Genomic DNA, 15,692 nt, shown 5'->3' with positions numbered 1-15,692 from the left:
ACTGTCAGACAGCTCAAAGGGTTGGAACTGGATGACCCCTGTGGCAGCCTGGGGATGGGCACAGCAAGGCATGGACATCCACTGAGGCTGCTCTGTAGATTCCAGGCCTCAGTTTCCCCACTGGTAAAAAGAGTGCATAAAATATTATGTGCACTAGGGACCCCTCCCTTCCTCTCTGAAGTGCTACGAATTTTCCTCTAGCTCCTCCGTTTGTGGGGAAGTCAGCTTCCTTCATTGTCCTAATTGCAGCTAGTCCCAGGAGAACCCTGCCAAGGAAGAGTGAAAGGGGGAGGGTGGATGGGAGACTGGACAGAGGCAGCTCGGGGGGTCTGGCTCCCAGCCCTGCTCTGCCTGCGGAGCTAGGAGGGCAGGGCAGGGTGCAAGTGGGGGGCTGAAAGGAGCTGTGGGAAACTCTGTCTCCCCCAGGGGGACTTGGGGCAGGACAGTGCAGATGGTACAGGTGGGCAGCTCACAGCCCCCTCCCCGTTTTCTCTCCACGCAGAGACCTCAGCATGAACAACCTCACGGAGCTTCAGCCAGGCCTCTTCCGCCACCTTCGCTTCTTGGAGGAGCTGTGAGTGGGAGTTGGGGGATGGGAAGCGAGGCTGGGGCTGCCTCTACCAGCTGAGGAACCAGGTCACCTCAGGAGGAGGGGGGCTTGAGGGAAGAGAAAGGGGCTTGGGAAGCCAAGCGGTCCCGCTGACCTCTGCTCCAAGTGTGAGTCCTGGGGGGCAGGGCTAGGCCCACTCGGTACAGGAGGTCTGGAGTCTAACTGCATTCTTCCCTGAAACTAGGGCCTTTTTGCAACTTTTTTTTTTTTTGGCAGTCCTCGGGATTAAACCCAGGGGCGTTCTACCCCTGAACCACACCCCCAGCCCTTTTTATTTTGAGTCAGGTCCTTGCTAAGTTGTTCAGGGCCTCACTAAGTTCCTGAGACTGGCCTTGAACTTGCCATCCTCCTACCTCAGCTTCCTGAGTCGCTGAGATCACAGGTGTGCGCCACCCACTGTGCCTGGCTCACTTTCCCTCTCATTGTCCTTAGTTGCACATCTCCCCAGGGTCATCTTTGAGCTGAAGCTGTGCCCTGCGTCCAGCCACCAGCCATTCTCTAGAGCCCAGTGGTTCTATGAGATGTCACTCACATCTACCCTTTGTTCTCTATTCCCACTGCTACTGCCCCAGACATCCCGACACCTGGGGGAAACCAGCCTCCTAAGTGACAGATCTGCTGCCTCCCTTCTGATGTTCTCTGTACAACTTTAAGATGCACCCCACCAGCTCAAGAGCCCTTGGTGGCTCCCCACAACCTGTAGGATCAACGTCTTTACCCTCCCCTACAAGATCCTCTTCCCTGGAAAAGTCCTTTCTGGGTAATCCCTCCCCACACTGTCACTCCTGTCTGGCCTCACACTCAAGGAGGCTCAGGAGGAAGTCACCTGCTCCATTAGAGTGTCCCTCCTGATTGCTTTGGGAAACCAGGTCACTCTGTCCCAAGTCTCTCCTTCCCCTAGATCCTTGGGGTCCTACAAAGCTTTGCTTAAACTGCACAAACTGTGGGCTCCTGGCCCTGGATACGTTTCTGCCCCATCGCGACCCTGACCCCGCTACTCCCTCTCAAGTGTCCCCTCCTCACCCTGATAGCGCTCCTCAAGGACAGGGAGTCCATCAACTCCCAGGGCTGTAGCAGGGTTTGCAGATCGGGTTCTTGTCGGATCCTCTGTGCAGAAGGCAAGCTCAAGGTGACCTAGGGGAAACAAGCTGGAGGTCCCTTCTGCCACCCTCAGGGAGCTTGCTCAGGGCTGGCGAGCTGTGGGGACAGCAGGGGAGCTGGCACTGTAGGTGTGGGTCCCAGGGCATTGTGTGGGGGGGCAGGGTTGGTGGAGCTGAGCAATAGGGGGAAGAAGAAGAGGAGGAGGGGGAGGAGGAGGAAGGGGGAGGGAGAAGGGGAGGAAACCAGTTTTCAAAGGAAGTGGACAGGGTAAGAGGTGGGTGTGACAGCCTGCCAGGGGAACAAAAAGTAAGAGCAAGGCGAACAGATCAGGAAAGGGGACGAAGAGTGGGGACAACCTGAGAGTCAAGGCTGGTTTTGTAGCTCCTGCTCCCTGACAGGGTCAAGCTCCAGGACCCACCCAGGCACGAGCCCATCCACAGAAACCAGGCTTGGTGACCTCAGATATCGAGATGCCTTTCCACACAGTTATTTTTGAACGACAAATGTCAAGTAAAGAGACTTTGATTAGATTCTTTTGGGGGTGGGGTGGAATCTAACCCAGGGCCAGGCAAGCATTCTACCCTGAGCCACATCCCCAGCCTGAGATAAAACATATGGGGGGGTGGGGGGTGGAAAGCTCGGTTCAGAAGTGTCTTCTGAGCCAGGCACAGTTAACCTCTGCCCAGTCAGGTGTGAGCATATTTTATTACATTTGCTCCTTTTAGAATTGATCACCCCATGACAAATGGGGAAATGCTTAATTAGACCAGAATGTCATCTCCCAATGTTCCCCAATTACTGGGGGTGAGCTGTGTGGTGAAGGCGAGGGGAGATGCAGACCTCTGTACCCACCCCTTCACTGGTGACACGGGCAGTGCAGGTCAGTGGTCAAGAGCAGGATGTGGGTAGCCCAGCTCAGCCCAGGACAGACCACAGTGCAAAGTGAGCCCCAAAGATTGTCAGATCTGGGGCAAACCCTGTGCTTCTGGAGGCGAAGTCACTTGACTCAGCCTCAGTTTCCTTGTGTGAAATTTCTCATGTGAAATTTAAGCATAGCTAAATCCAAAAATCTGAAATATGAAACTTTTTGAACTCTGACCTGACGGCACCATCAGCGGACAATTCTGTGCCTGACCTCATGTGATAGGTCACAGTCAAAGCCCAGGAGCACTAAGACCATTGTAGGGCTGGAGTTGTAGCTAAGTAGTAGAGCATGTGCTTAGCATGCACAAGGCCCGCCGTTCCATCCTCAGCACCAAAACAAACAAGCAAAATTATTGTATGAAATTACCTTCAAGCCAGGGATGGTGGCATATGCCTGTAATTCCAGCAGCTCAGGAGGCTGAGGCAGGAGGATTGCAAGTTCGAGGCCAGCCTCAGCAACTTAGTGAGGCCCTAAGCAACTCAGCAAGACCCTGAGTCAAACTAAAAAATAAAAAGGGCTGGGATATAGCTCAGTGGTTAAGCACACCTGGGTTCCATCCCCATTATCTGAAACCAAACAAAGTACCTTATGGGGTTTTGTGAGAATTGAGATGGCATGTGTGGAGTAGGTGTAGACCTCAATAAATGCTAGCTGTCACCACCACCTCCCCCTCCCACATCCCAAGATACGAAGTAATAATGGAAGTCACCCCCTCCTTGGGTTACCTGCTGACACCACTGACCTTTGACTCTGATTTCCAGGCGTCTCTCTGGGAATCGTCTCTCACATATTCCGGGACAAGCCTTCTCTGGTCTCTACAGCCTGAAGATCCTGTAAGTATCAGTGCACCCCAGTTTCCATAAAGGTGCAACAGAGAGACTCATGGTCAGATGGAAGATCTGCAGCCTGACTCTTGGTTTACCACTGATTTGCTTCTTCTCTTCACTTTTTAAAAATTAGTTCTTTTTAGATACACTTGGCAGTAGAGTGTATTTTGACTTTATATTCACTTTATTTTCACTCATTATGTCCAATGCTTTGCTTTGTCTTATCTGCAATAAACCTTTGTGACTGTAAACAAATGTTGAATCGCACCTGCCCGTGGGTGGCCACCCTAAAGAGAAGTGAAGTTTTTTTTTTTTTTGGTGCCATGAATAATGCCCTAAGGCACAGGGCTTGGTGGGGGAAGAGTTCAGTTGCAGCACCCTCCCTGAGACCCTCAGGCCAGGAGAGGCAGAAGACTGTTTTTAGGGAGGAAGAATCCAGATGGGTTTTCTTTGCTCATTTTTCTTTTTGAGGCTCAAATGTGCTTTAGCTCATTCTCCTATCTTCTCCTTCAGCCTTCAGGCTGCTTCTGCCCAATCCCTTTCACCTCCCCTTTGAAGCAAAAAGGAAAGTAAGTTGGCGAAGACCTTGCGTTAATTACCTGGCTTTCCCTTGCCATTGGCCTGAGGATCCACTTCAGAGAATGGAAGGCTGAGGCCCTGTCTCCTCTCATCCCAACTCATGACTCACTCCATCTCAAAAATACTGTCCTCCCAGAGGCCTTCTTGGGTCCTTGTGACGAGGAAGGGTGGAGGAGGTGGAAGCACAGACTCTGGAGGTGGGCTTCCTGGAAAGGCTCCTTACCCCAGGGATTAGTTTGGGAAGAAAATGAGGATCTCAGGGGGCGGATCCTGAAGCAAAAGAATGGTCATTTGGAAGCTTCCCTAAGGTGCTGGCTGAGCCATTCCCCAGCTCTGTTACTCCTTTGGCCCTAACTAGACTTGCAGGTCTTTGTATAGTTGAGCCTGAGGGGATAAGGGACTGAAATCCAGTTCTGTGCCCTGGTTGGATGCAGCACCCCACTCAGAAACTGAGATATCTTTTTAAATTTTTTCTTAAAGTTGCTTTTGGACTAGCAGGGGCCCTTCCCACATGGTCCAGCCAATAATCCAAACCTAAGCACTTTCTTCTTTTCCCACGTAATTGGTGTTGTTGGGGCACCTCTGGTTCCCAGGTCTCTCTCTCCATCTGCCTCTGAATCTCACTCTCAGGGCTGTCCTGGCCGCTGTCCCTCCTCCATTCTCTACTCTGCCCGTGGGTGCCTCCTGTCTGTCCTCAGCCTCCTCTTCTGTCTTGGACCTTTCTCTCCCTCTTGGCACCTCTGCTACTGCCTCCCCGGTCTCCTTCCTGCCTCTGCCCTCCGTCTTGCTCCCCATAAGCACAGAGCCATGGGGGTGGGGGTGGGGGTGGGGGATTCTGAACCAGAGGCGCAGTGCAAGAGGCCTACTTGGTGGCATGTCTGTGCCCCGTGGCAGGCTCAGACCTGCAGCCGGATTAGAGAGCAGGGCTCTGTTTGCTGGGCCTTCAGAAGATGGGAGACTCACGTCCCGCTCCTAAGACTCTGGCTTAGAGATGAGCCTCCCCTTTCTTCTCTGCCTGCATTAGGCAATAAATCAAAGCCCAGGAGAAACCGCAGGCTGCCCGCCGCCCCCTTCCCACCAACGGCATCTTGGTGCAGCAGCAGGGCGGCCAGGAGAGCGGAGGACTGCCAGCCCATTCGCCCCCAACTCTGCCAGAGACCTCTGCTTTGCCCCATCCTCCAAGGCCACCAGGTCCCCCAAACCTGCATGCCGTTTCTCTGCCTGCAGACCTTTGCTTTAGGAACGGGCAGGCCGTCTGGGGAATCCCTCCTGTCACTCCAGTGCTTCAGAGCACCCCAGCATAGGACCTTCCCGATGTCTGACGTCCCTTGTTGCAGGTCCTTCCATTGTTTGGCTTTCAGGCCTGCAAGAAAAATAGGCCAGCAAGAGACCCTCTCTGCACCAGAGTCCCCAGCAGCTCCCCGGTCTCCTCTTGTCCAGGACCCTTCTCTGAATTGCACCTTCCTTTCTCTGATGCCTGGGAGACACGCCGCCTCCTTTTTACCCTCCCAGAAGCAAAGGATTAAATAAAGTGGATTCCCTCTCTGATCCTCCCTGAATGACTGTGGCAGAGCCCCTCCCTCGGGTCCTCCCCCCAGGCCAGCCCTGGAGGTATCACTAGGGCTTCTCTCCCACTCTCCTCTGTTCAAGGTTGGATCACCAGAGTTGGCCTCCACAGGGAGTCGGCAGCCGTGGGCTCCTGTGTGTCTGGACATCAGGTTCGCTGCCAGGCTCGCTGGTGGTGCTGTCTCAAGGGAAGCTACCGTTCTTGCTGCCCCAGGCACATGGGACACTGCATGTACCTCCAAGGGCCCTGTCCTGAGTGCCTGTAGGGCCTGGGGGTGGCTGTGGCCAGAGCCCTTGGGCTCAGGGTGTGTGTCTGTTAAGCCTCAGGGTCTTTACCTCAAAAGGTTGCAGCCCCACCTTCCCCTCCCAGAGCTTTCCTGCCAGGGAGCAGGACCTTAGTCCTTAATCCAGGCCTTAGTCCCCTCCTCGGAGGACCAGCCAGGGCCTGTGCCCGCCCTGCATCAGGATACTGTGGTCCCATCTACCAAGATGCCTGCTGACACCAGGCATGAAGCACACACCTGTCATCCCAGCAACTAGGGAGGCCGAGGCACTCTCCACAAGTAGCAGGCCAACCTGGGCAATGTAGCAAGACCCTGTCTCAAAATCAAACAAAGGGCTGGGGATGTGGCTCAGTGGAAAAGTACCCCCTAGGTTTAATCCCTAATACTGTGGGGTGGGGGGAGGAAGGAGGAGGGGGAGGGGGGAGGGGAGGGGGAGGGGGAGGGGGAGAAAGGAAAGGAAAGAAAAAGAAAACAAAGGACTCTGCTGGGACCTTTGTTCCTCACCAGAGCCAGACCCAGGAAGCAGGTGGCAGACAGTCAGGGCCTTACCATTCTGTCCCTGCCTCCAGTAGACTGGGAAGATTTCCCCAGAACCCTTGCTCCTGGGCTGAGCCCTGAACTCCTGGGAGTCAGTGACTGCAGATTCCTCGCCAGTGCCATCTTGGTGAACATAAGGGTCTAGAAGGGTCAGAAGGGTCTGAAGATGGGAGACTCACGTCTGGCTTCTTCTGAGCGGGCCCATCCCTCTGAAGCCCTGGCTGGAGGGCACCGAGGAGCGGGAGGGAAAGAATTCGTCTGGCCTGTCCTTGAGGACATCTCCCTATGCCAGCCTCTAGGGAGCCCTCTCCACGGGGCCTGGAGCTGTCTGGTGTTGTCATGGGCTGTGTTATGCTCCACCTGGCCAGACAGTGGCCATGCCTGGCCCAGAGCTGGGGCTCCATCTGTGTTGTTGAACTGAACTGAACAGACCCCAGGAGGGACGTGTGAGTCACTGGGGAGTGCTGGCTTTGGGTGAGTCTCACTGGCCTGCTTCATGGGCCCAGGCTGTCCAGAGCCCAGGGAGACCCTCTAAGGGATTGGTGGACAGGAAGTGGGTCTCTAGTGCAGCAGGAAAACTGGAGCCCAGAGGACCTCACCAGAGCAGGTGCCGGGAGGACGTTCCGACGCCCTCTCCCTGCAAATCGTTATTTCATCATTTAAAATGGGATAGTTGGAATAAACTTCCCAACATTTTTAGCTACAAAAACTTAAACAAAAGCTGAGAGTCTGGTCAGTGGTAGAGCTCAGGCCCAGCATGGATGGGGCCCTGGCTTCCATCTCCAGCACCACACCTAAAAAAGGAAGAAAAAGAAATAGAGAAAAAAAAAAAACCCAGAAATTTAAAAAGACCTTGTGTAGAAGTCTCAACATACAACAGATGAGAGAGAGCTCTGCGAGTGTGGGTCGGGGGCTCCAGGTGCTGTCTCGCCCACTCCAGGAACCCCAAGGCCCCTTTGCAGAACCAAAGGAAGGGCTTGTGGAGCCACTGCTGGGTCACCTGTGGTACCCTCTGGCTGTGGCACTCATGGTTCTTGTCCCCAAATGTCTCTCTGGCCAGAAAGATGTTCCCCAGGTGTTATGGTTTGGATATGAGCTGTCCCCCCAAAAGCTCACATGTGAGATAATGCGAGAAAGTTTGGGGGAGAAATGATTGGGTTATAGCCTTACCCTAACCAGTGAGTTAATCCCTGATGGGATTTTCTGAGTGGTAACTGGAGGCAGGTGGGGTGTGGCTGGGGGAAGTGGTTCACTGGTGGTGTGGCTATGGGGTATACATTTTGTATCTGGAGAAGGGAGTCTCTCTGCTCTCTGATCACCACGTGAGCTGCTTCCCTCTGCCACACTCTTCCACCATGATGTTCTCCCTCGCCTCGAGCCCCGAGGAGTGGAGCTGGCCTTCTATAGACTGAGACCTTCAATAAACTGTGAGTCCTTCAATAAACTTTTCCTCCTCTACAATTGTTCTGGCTGGGTCCTTCAGTCACAGCAGAGGAAAAAGCTGACTGACACACCAGGACACAAGGAGGGAGGGTGCTGAGGACTAGACTTCTGCTAGGCTCAGCTCCACATGACAATTACCTGAAGCCAAGGGTGGAAATGACACCTGCGATCCCAGACATTTAGGAGGCTGAAGCAGGAGGATTACAAGTTGGAGGCCAGCCTGAGCAGTTTAGTGAGACCCTGTCTCAAAAGAAAATAAAAATAGCTGGGCTATTTTATTTGATCACAGTCAGCATGTGAGGTCAACATCATTATCCCCAGTCCATAGAGGAGGAATCAGAGGCCCTGGGAGTTTAAGCACTTGTACCTTTCACACACCTGGAGAGGGGCAGAGCTGGGGATGCAGTCCCAGGGCCATCTGACCAGAGCCTCACGTGGGACGTCATATTTAAGGAAGCTGGAGAGGCGCAGGTTTAAATTCCATTCATGAAAGGAAACCGTTGTTGGAAAGCTCTCTCTGGCACCGCTTAGAGCCTGCACTGGAGGGACCAGGAGGCTGAGACCTTTGGGATCACGGAGTGTGCATGGAAAGGGGCAGGGTCCTCCAGCTGCTCAGGGCAGCCTGGCCCTTCTCCCACACTGCCCTCCCTCTCTCCTGCTGGGCAAGACCCCAGTCCTGGGCTGCCCGAGTCTGTATTGTTCTCTCATCTTCAGCTTTGCCTCCACAAGGGGCTCCTTTCCGCAGCCCCCACATTCCTGCAGTAGGTGAGCATCCTGTCCCAGGGTGCTGAAATTTGGTTTATATTTGGGGTCTTCACATATCCGTAAGAGGAGATCAGGGAAGGTAACAGGTGACTCTGACCTGGACAGTCACACAGCAGGCAACAATAGCTACCAGGTTCATCAGCATTTTCTGGCCCCTGCTCCACCCTGCCATCGAGATAGGTGCTATGTGGTGTCATTGGTTAAGCATCCAGACTGTAGGTCTAAACCTCTGGATTCAAACCCCGTCTCTGTCCCTTATCAGCTGTGTGACCTTGAAATGATCTGGTGGAGTTGTAACAAGGATAGGTTTGGGTGAATACCTGTTAATACCCCAACACCAGGGCTTGGCAAGCCAGCTCTTACTATTACTAAAGTCAAGATCAGGAAATAAGCCCCGTTCCCTGAAGCCCAGTGATACCTACGTGACCTTGGGCAAGGTGTTTATCCTCTCGGAGCCTTGACCTTCCTCTCTGAACCAGGGCTAACAATAACACCTTAGAGGGAAGACTGGACCCCTCAGGGCAGTGACATACTGGGGCACATAGTAAGTGCTCACTGAGAGATCACCCCCCTTGCACCCCCTCCCCATAATTCTCAAGGAGCCTGGCCAGCTGAGGCAGACCCACAAATGTACCTGACTCCTCCCCGGACAGGTTGCATGCACAGCTTAGGAGGGGGTGCTCCCTCACCCTGCCTGGGACAGTCAGCCATGTCCTTCCTGCTTCTTCAGCTATTTCCAGAGCTCCTGCTCCCCGAATGCCCACCTTCTCATTTCTGGATCTGGGGGCTCAGAAGTAAAGGATGTTCTGATGGCAATGGCTACCCAAAGGCTTCCCTCCATTTTGTCCTCCGATGTCTCCCTTAGAACCAGGCAAGCAGGACCCTTGCTCAGGGCCCTACCTCAGGGACTTCCTGCAGTGTGGGGTGCCTTCCTCAAAATGTCCTAAGGTCCCTCTGCTGCCGGGAGTTGGCTGGAGTCAGTGGTGCCTCTGGGAAAGGTGTCCCGTTCTGCCATTGTTCCCCGACTGCGTACTTCCTGGGGTTTCCAGGCCCCCAGGAGCTCCACCATCCCAGCCTGAGGAGACATCCTGGCATCCTGTGGCCCAGCCCCAGTCCCAGGAAGGCAGCTTGGCCAGAGGGTCATTTCCACTAGTTGGTCTGTTACTTTTCTAAATTCTGTTGTGTGAGGCTGGCCCACCAGAACAGGCTGGTGTGCTGATCTGGGTACTTTCAATTCTTTCCTTTCCTCCCTCCCTGCTTTCCTTTCTTCTCTTTTCTTGCAGTACTCGGGATAAAAACCAATGGTACTCTACCACCGAGCTATCCTTTTAATTTTGAGGCAGGTTTTCACGGAGGCTGGCCTTGAACTTGGGGTCCTCCTTCCTCAGCCTCTGAGTTACTGGGACTACAGGCATGTGCCACTGTGATGGGTTTCAAACTGTATCTACAGACAAGGACTCTTAAAACACATTTTCCTGAAATCCTGACACCCTGACACCTTACCCTCATCCATGTCCTCCTCTTCCACAAAGGAACCTGGAGCCTCTCAGTTGAATTAATAGAGAAACTGAGGCCCACATGCTTCCTGACAAACTTCAGCAGAATTCCATGGATTCCGACTTCGGCCCTTGTTGCTTCGAGAACATCTCCCTTCCTTTTCACCATTCTCTTTCCTCCTGCCTCATCCTGGAAGCTCTTCTGCGATGCTCTCTCCCCACCCTGGGCCTCCCAGCCTCCAGTGTACACCTCAACAGCCTCCGACTCCCCACTAGCAACAGAGGGGAGGGGCTGGACCAAGATTCCCTCTGGGGCTCTCAAGCAAAAGGGAGGGGCCTAGCTTGGGGCAAGGGGCTCAAGCAGGGACCTCCTCACTCCCTGCCACCCCTGTCCTCATGCCTTGTGGGTCCTCAAAGCCCCCTTTTCCCTTCCAGGATGCTGCAGAACAACGAGCTGGGAGGGATCCCGGCGGAAGCGCTGTGGGAGCTGCCAGGCCTGCAGTCTCTGTGAGTCACTGAGGGGCTGTCCTGGGGGTCACCCGCTTCCTGGGGCCTGAGTCGCCGTCCAGGCCCCCCTGGCCTCAGCCCTCCCTTCTCCTTCAGGTCCCCTTCTCCACTCCGTGTTCCAGACATCTGGCTCCTCCTGACTTTGGTTCCTTGGGGGGTTTGGTTGTTGTCAGCAGCAGTGCGTCTGGGTTCCCTTGTGTGTGTATTTGGGGAAGGGAGACCTCCCTAGGTAGGGCCACCAGGGCAGCAGTCCTGAGGCGACTGGCATTCTGCCATGTTCCCAAAGAGCATCAGGAAGGGGCTGTCCCTTCCACCTAGGCTGCTCTTGCCCACGGGGCTCTGCGCAAGGAGAGAAGGTGGGTGGGAAGGAGAAAGGGCTGTCAGGGACTCATGGGCCACCCATGACAGATCCATTCCTCCAAGGAGCCTGTAGTTCCCTTCTTGACCAGCAGGGGCATCATGGCAGCAAGATCAAGCCAGCCCGGGAAGTGGGAACAGGTGCTCCGGGGTGATGGAACCCAGCCCACTGTGGTCCTCTGGGTCAGGTGCTGGGTTTATCCACACAACACACAGCACAGAGCTGGAACAGGGTAGGTGCCTCACACATGCCTGGGGAACACCACTGCATTTCCAGTGATACCTCATCCTACGGGAGAATGGATTCATATTTAGAGAGAAATCAAAGTTGGAGGACAAGATTGGGGCATGACACCTGCCAGCAGGAGAAACAGAAGCACTGACAGTGAAAGGACAAAAGCCTCTGGTATTCTGGTATTCACAGCTTGTAGGTCCTGCTAAGGCCCTGCCCAGTGTGTGGACATGGAAGTCAGACGACTCAGAACTGTCCTGACTGCCCTTGAGTGGCAGGAGGTTGCGGGGGCCGGGGGGGGGGGCTTTTCTCCCTGTGGCTGACATTTAGCCCCCATTCTATCATAAAAACATGGGCCCAGCCAGGCAGAGTGCTACAGATCTGTCATCTCAGCAGCTCAGGGGGCTGAGGCAGGAGGATTGCAAGTTCAAGGCCAGGCCCAGAAACTTAGAGAGACCCTGAGCAATTTAGCAAGACCCTGTCTCAAAATTTAAAAGGGATGTAGCTTAATGGTAAAACACCTCTGAGTTCAATTCCCAGTCAAAACAAAATAAAACAAACAAACAAACAAAAACCCTGTCCTGGGGGGGGTCCTGCCTAGCTAGCTGTGCCATGGCCACCATGGTTGGGACCTTTATCCCCTATACTCCCTGGGACATCCTCTCACTTCCTTCTCTGTTTCTGAACCTCAGTGTCTGCCCTCCCCCAAGCTGCCTGATTTGCCCCAGTGACAGAACCTGTCTATCTCCCCTCATTTTCTTTTCGCCCTCCATCCCAATGTGTCTAGGCCTTTGGCCCCAGCCGCCTCTCTCCCTCCAGCCAGCCCCACCACTGGACAGAGCCAGCAATCTGGCTGCCCCTAGGAGCCAAGGTCAGGAGATCAAAGGCTAGGAAAGCCTGCGCTTGCTCCCCCTCTGGCGGGGCAGACTAAACATTTACTTAGGGCACCAGCAAAGGACAGGGACAGCCAAAAATAAGAGGGGTGTGTGTGTGTATGGGGGGGTTTGACATTTCATCCAGAGCATCAAAGAGGCCTTCATGGGAAAAAACTTGGAGTTCACTGGACTTCTTTGCACTTATTTTAAGGTTAAGTTGTTTTTAAATTTTTTAAACTCATGGATCCCATTTTTTGCTTACGGGTTCTAAAGGCCTCACCTTCAGACTAGGCATGGAGCTTCTGAGTTAGACACGCCATTTCCCCTACACTTTCTGGGAAGTGGGCAGACCCTGTTGGTTTGGAGAACTAGATAATTAGTGTCTACCCCCAACCCCATGACTCCCTGTTGCTTGTGTGGGTCAGGGGATGGGGACAGAGGCCCCATTCCCCACTTCCACAGATATAAGGTAAATGAATAGATTTGCCTCTTGCAATCCTGTGGGAAAAGTACCAGCCAGCCAGATAGAAAACTTGGCCTGTGGTCCTGGCACCTACCTTGACTACCGTGGGGCTGACTATCTTCCCTGCCTACCTCACAGGGTTGTTGTGAAGATGAATGTAGAATACATGGGAGGGATTTGCAAAAGGTCCTACACAGCTGTGATACGTGGTGATACTATTGCAATATTGTTTGTCTAAATGGATCATCGATTTATTCATTTTGCAAATACTTTTGAGGCCTTACTGGGATTGCAAAACCTGAGTTGAGTTCTGAAGGATTAGGAAGTGTCAGTCTGGTGAAGAGGAAGAAAGTCACAGGTAGAAGGAAGAGCACACGCAAAGGCACAGAGATAAGAAGGAATCCTGAGTGTGCTCTAGAGAATTTGCAGGAGGGAGTTTGGCTGAACTGTGTGTGTGTGTGTAGTGTGTGTGTGTGTGTGTGTGTGTGTGTGTGTTTGTGTTGGGGGCCTAGTGGGAAAGGCAGTGATGGGGAAAGATCTGGAACTAGCAAGTGATGATCCTGACAGATAGGCAAGGGCTTTGCTAAAGCTTTGGACTTTAAGCTTAAGCAAGTCGGGAGCTGGGCTGGGGTGTGGCTCAGTGGTCGAGTGCTTGCCTGGCGTGCATGAGGGCCTGGGTTCCATCCCCAATATCTCAAAAAAAGTGGGGAGCCATTGAAGGACTTTTAGCAGGAGAGCAATGTGATAGGGTTTGGGTCTCCCCTCTATCTTTGGCAGCAGATGGGGGCCAACCTGGAGGTGGGGAGCCAGCAAAGAGACTCCTGAGTGAAGTGAGTATGACAGCAGCCAAAGCAAGAGGAGATGTTGGTGAACTCTGGGAATATCAAGGATCCAGGTCAGGACTCTGGTGTTGGACTCCCTGGGTTCAAATCTCACCTCCCTCACTTACCACTTGGGAGACCTCAGGCAGGTTACTCAACAGCTGTCCTTCTGTTTCCTTATTAACAAAAAGGAGGTGAGGATGGTATCTATGTACCTCCATAGGATAGCACGAGGTGAGGTGATAAGCATGAATAACCTAGAACAGTACCTTTCTTTGCCTCCAGCACAGTTACTATTATGATTAGTAGTACCACTGATGGATATGGGAGTTGGAAAAGAGAAGTCAAGTCAACAACCAGTTCTCTGGCTTTGACCTCAGGGTGGATGGAGAACCTGGTCACCAAGAGCTTGGCACAGGATAAGAGCTCATGATGAACGTGTTGGACAAGTTGTGAATAAGAAGTGAAGCCTAGAGGGTGACCAGACAGGCTGGAAGATTGGTCGCTGTGCCTGTAGGACACCAGCGTGTGTGCATGTGTATAGTGAATGAGGGATGCACGACCCCAAAGAGTCTGTTATGATTGTCCTGAGCTTTGGGAAGTTGTAGGGATTCAAGGAGAGACCTCCCCAGACCTCAGTGTGGTGCTGCTCCCCTTGTTTCTGGTCCCTCCATCTTGGACAGCAAGACCAGCCCCAGTTGCTAGGCTGAGGGAGAAGTGGGATATGGGCCCATATGTGGAGCACCCTGTGAGCCAGCGCTCCAGGGAGGGTTGACACCCCCTGTCTGATTTCTTCTTCACAGATCCTCTTTAGTAACTCCCCCCTCTGCCATAGATGAGGCAACAGAGACTGACAAGTGTGGGGGTTCTGCAAGGTCAGGGCTGGTGAATTGGGAAGACAGATCTGCACCGTGGTTGTTGCATTCCAAAAACTGCCACCATCAGTGACCTTCCTCTTCCCCAGGAGTTATCAGCAGAGCCAATAGATGAGGAAGGCATACAGGGGACACACCTCTGCCTGTGCTCTTCCAGGGGTGGGATGTCCTCCCCAGAGCAGGCCAGGTACACCTCTTGTCCCTGGAAGTGACCATTCTTCATCTCCAGAAGGCAGAGGGTTGTAGGGGAGATCCCTGAATACCCTCATGGACATTCTCAGAGACTCAGGGAAAGACCAGCTCCATGGTCCTGCTTTCTACCAGCTAGAACCAGACTTTGGGGAGTAGGAACTAGGTTTGGGGGAGTCTTGGGTAGGGCCGGGTAGGGGTTGGGGCCAGCCGGCCCAGCATTCCAGGCCCCAGGTACCGAGTCAGACGTGGCGCACAGGCTGTTTGGCTTGGCACCTGGGCTGGCAGCACCCAGCCCCCCAAGTTCCCCTCCCTGGATACACTTGCTTCCTCCCCAACTGATGTGGGAGGGGGAGAGCGGTCACGCCAGACGTGTCACGCCAGGCTTGAGCACAGGCCAAGAGAAACCGCGGGAAGCCAGTGGAGACAGGGGGAAAATAGAAACTGGTGGGGGCGAGGCCTGGCCCGGGAGGGGGAAAGCGCGGAAAAACAGAGCAGCAGCCCAGGAGGGGCCAGGCACAGAGCCGGGGAAAGCACGGTGGCAGGAATAAAGGGGAGAAAATAGAAAAACAGCCCCATCCTGGACACCCTAGGGGGGAAACGCATAATTACAAAGGACAGCCACATGAAACGTTGTGTGGCACTGGGGAAATTAATCAAGAGCAGCGCCAGACTCCCAACTGGAACCCGCTAGAGCTACCACAACCCCTTCGGCTCAAGCCAGTGGAAAACGTGCAGGCAGCGGCTGGTCGCTGGAGGGAAAGAGGTAGAGAGGCTGGGGTGGGAAGATGTGTGTGCGCGGATGTGCCTGTGGGCACAGGGAGGTCCCTGGCTGGGGCCAGGGAGGAGCGGCTCCCACTTAGCACACTTCAATATGTGAAGTGCATTCTCTGTCTCATTTAATCCTGAAAATTCTATCAAGTAGCCTTTATTATGTCCATTTTATAGATGGGTCAACTAAAGCCCAGATAAGTTAAGGAATTTGCTTGAGGTCACATAGCTAAGAGAGAGTAGGGCTGGAATTTTAGATTGGTTCTGATTCCAAAGTGCTATGCTGTTAACCTCTATTCTTTGTTACCCCTCTGAAGCTACAAGTTTTAGGATTCAGAGACTTAGGTTTAAGTCCTGGCTCTGTCACTAACTAGTTATAAGGAAAGTCGCCTCCCCTTTCTGCACCTAAAGTTCCCCCTCTCTAAAATGGGAGGGTCACATAGGATGATTGACGGAAAGGTGTCCCAAG

General features: G+C 53.5%; 1 protein-coding gene across 4 annotated transcripts in view; it reads left to right on the top strand.

Moving 5' to 3' along the window:
- Positions 1–15,692, top strand: part of Lgr6 (leucine rich repeat containing G protein-coupled receptor 6) — a 118,564-nt gene that overhangs the window by 27,247 nt on the left and 75,625 nt on the right. For 3 of the 4 annotated variants that reach the window (XM_046463954.2, XM_046463939.2, XM_046463959.2), the window contains exons 2-4: positions 503–574; positions 3,398–3,469; positions 10,569–10,640. In XM_046463954.2, the coding sequence (XP_046319910.1) occupies positions 503–574; positions 3,398–3,469; positions 10,569–10,640 (216 nt within the window). The remainder of the gene's footprint in view (positions 1–502; positions 575–3,397; positions 3,470–10,568; positions 10,641–15,692) is intronic. The other variant, XM_046463946.2, reaches the window with a different exon arrangement.

Source organism: Marmota monax, unplaced genomic scaffold, assembly GCF_021218885.2.
Source record: "Marmota monax isolate L192 unplaced genomic scaffold, Marmota_monax_Labrador192_F-V1.1 WCK01_AAM20220418_F8-fsc00099, whole genome shotgun sequence".
In the NCBI taxonomy this organism is placed as follows: Eukaryota; Metazoa; Chordata; class Mammalia; order Rodentia; family Sciuridae; genus Marmota; species Marmota monax.
The sequence above is the reverse complement of the archived record's forward strand: the minus strand, read 5'-3'. Positions and strand labels throughout refer to the sequence as shown.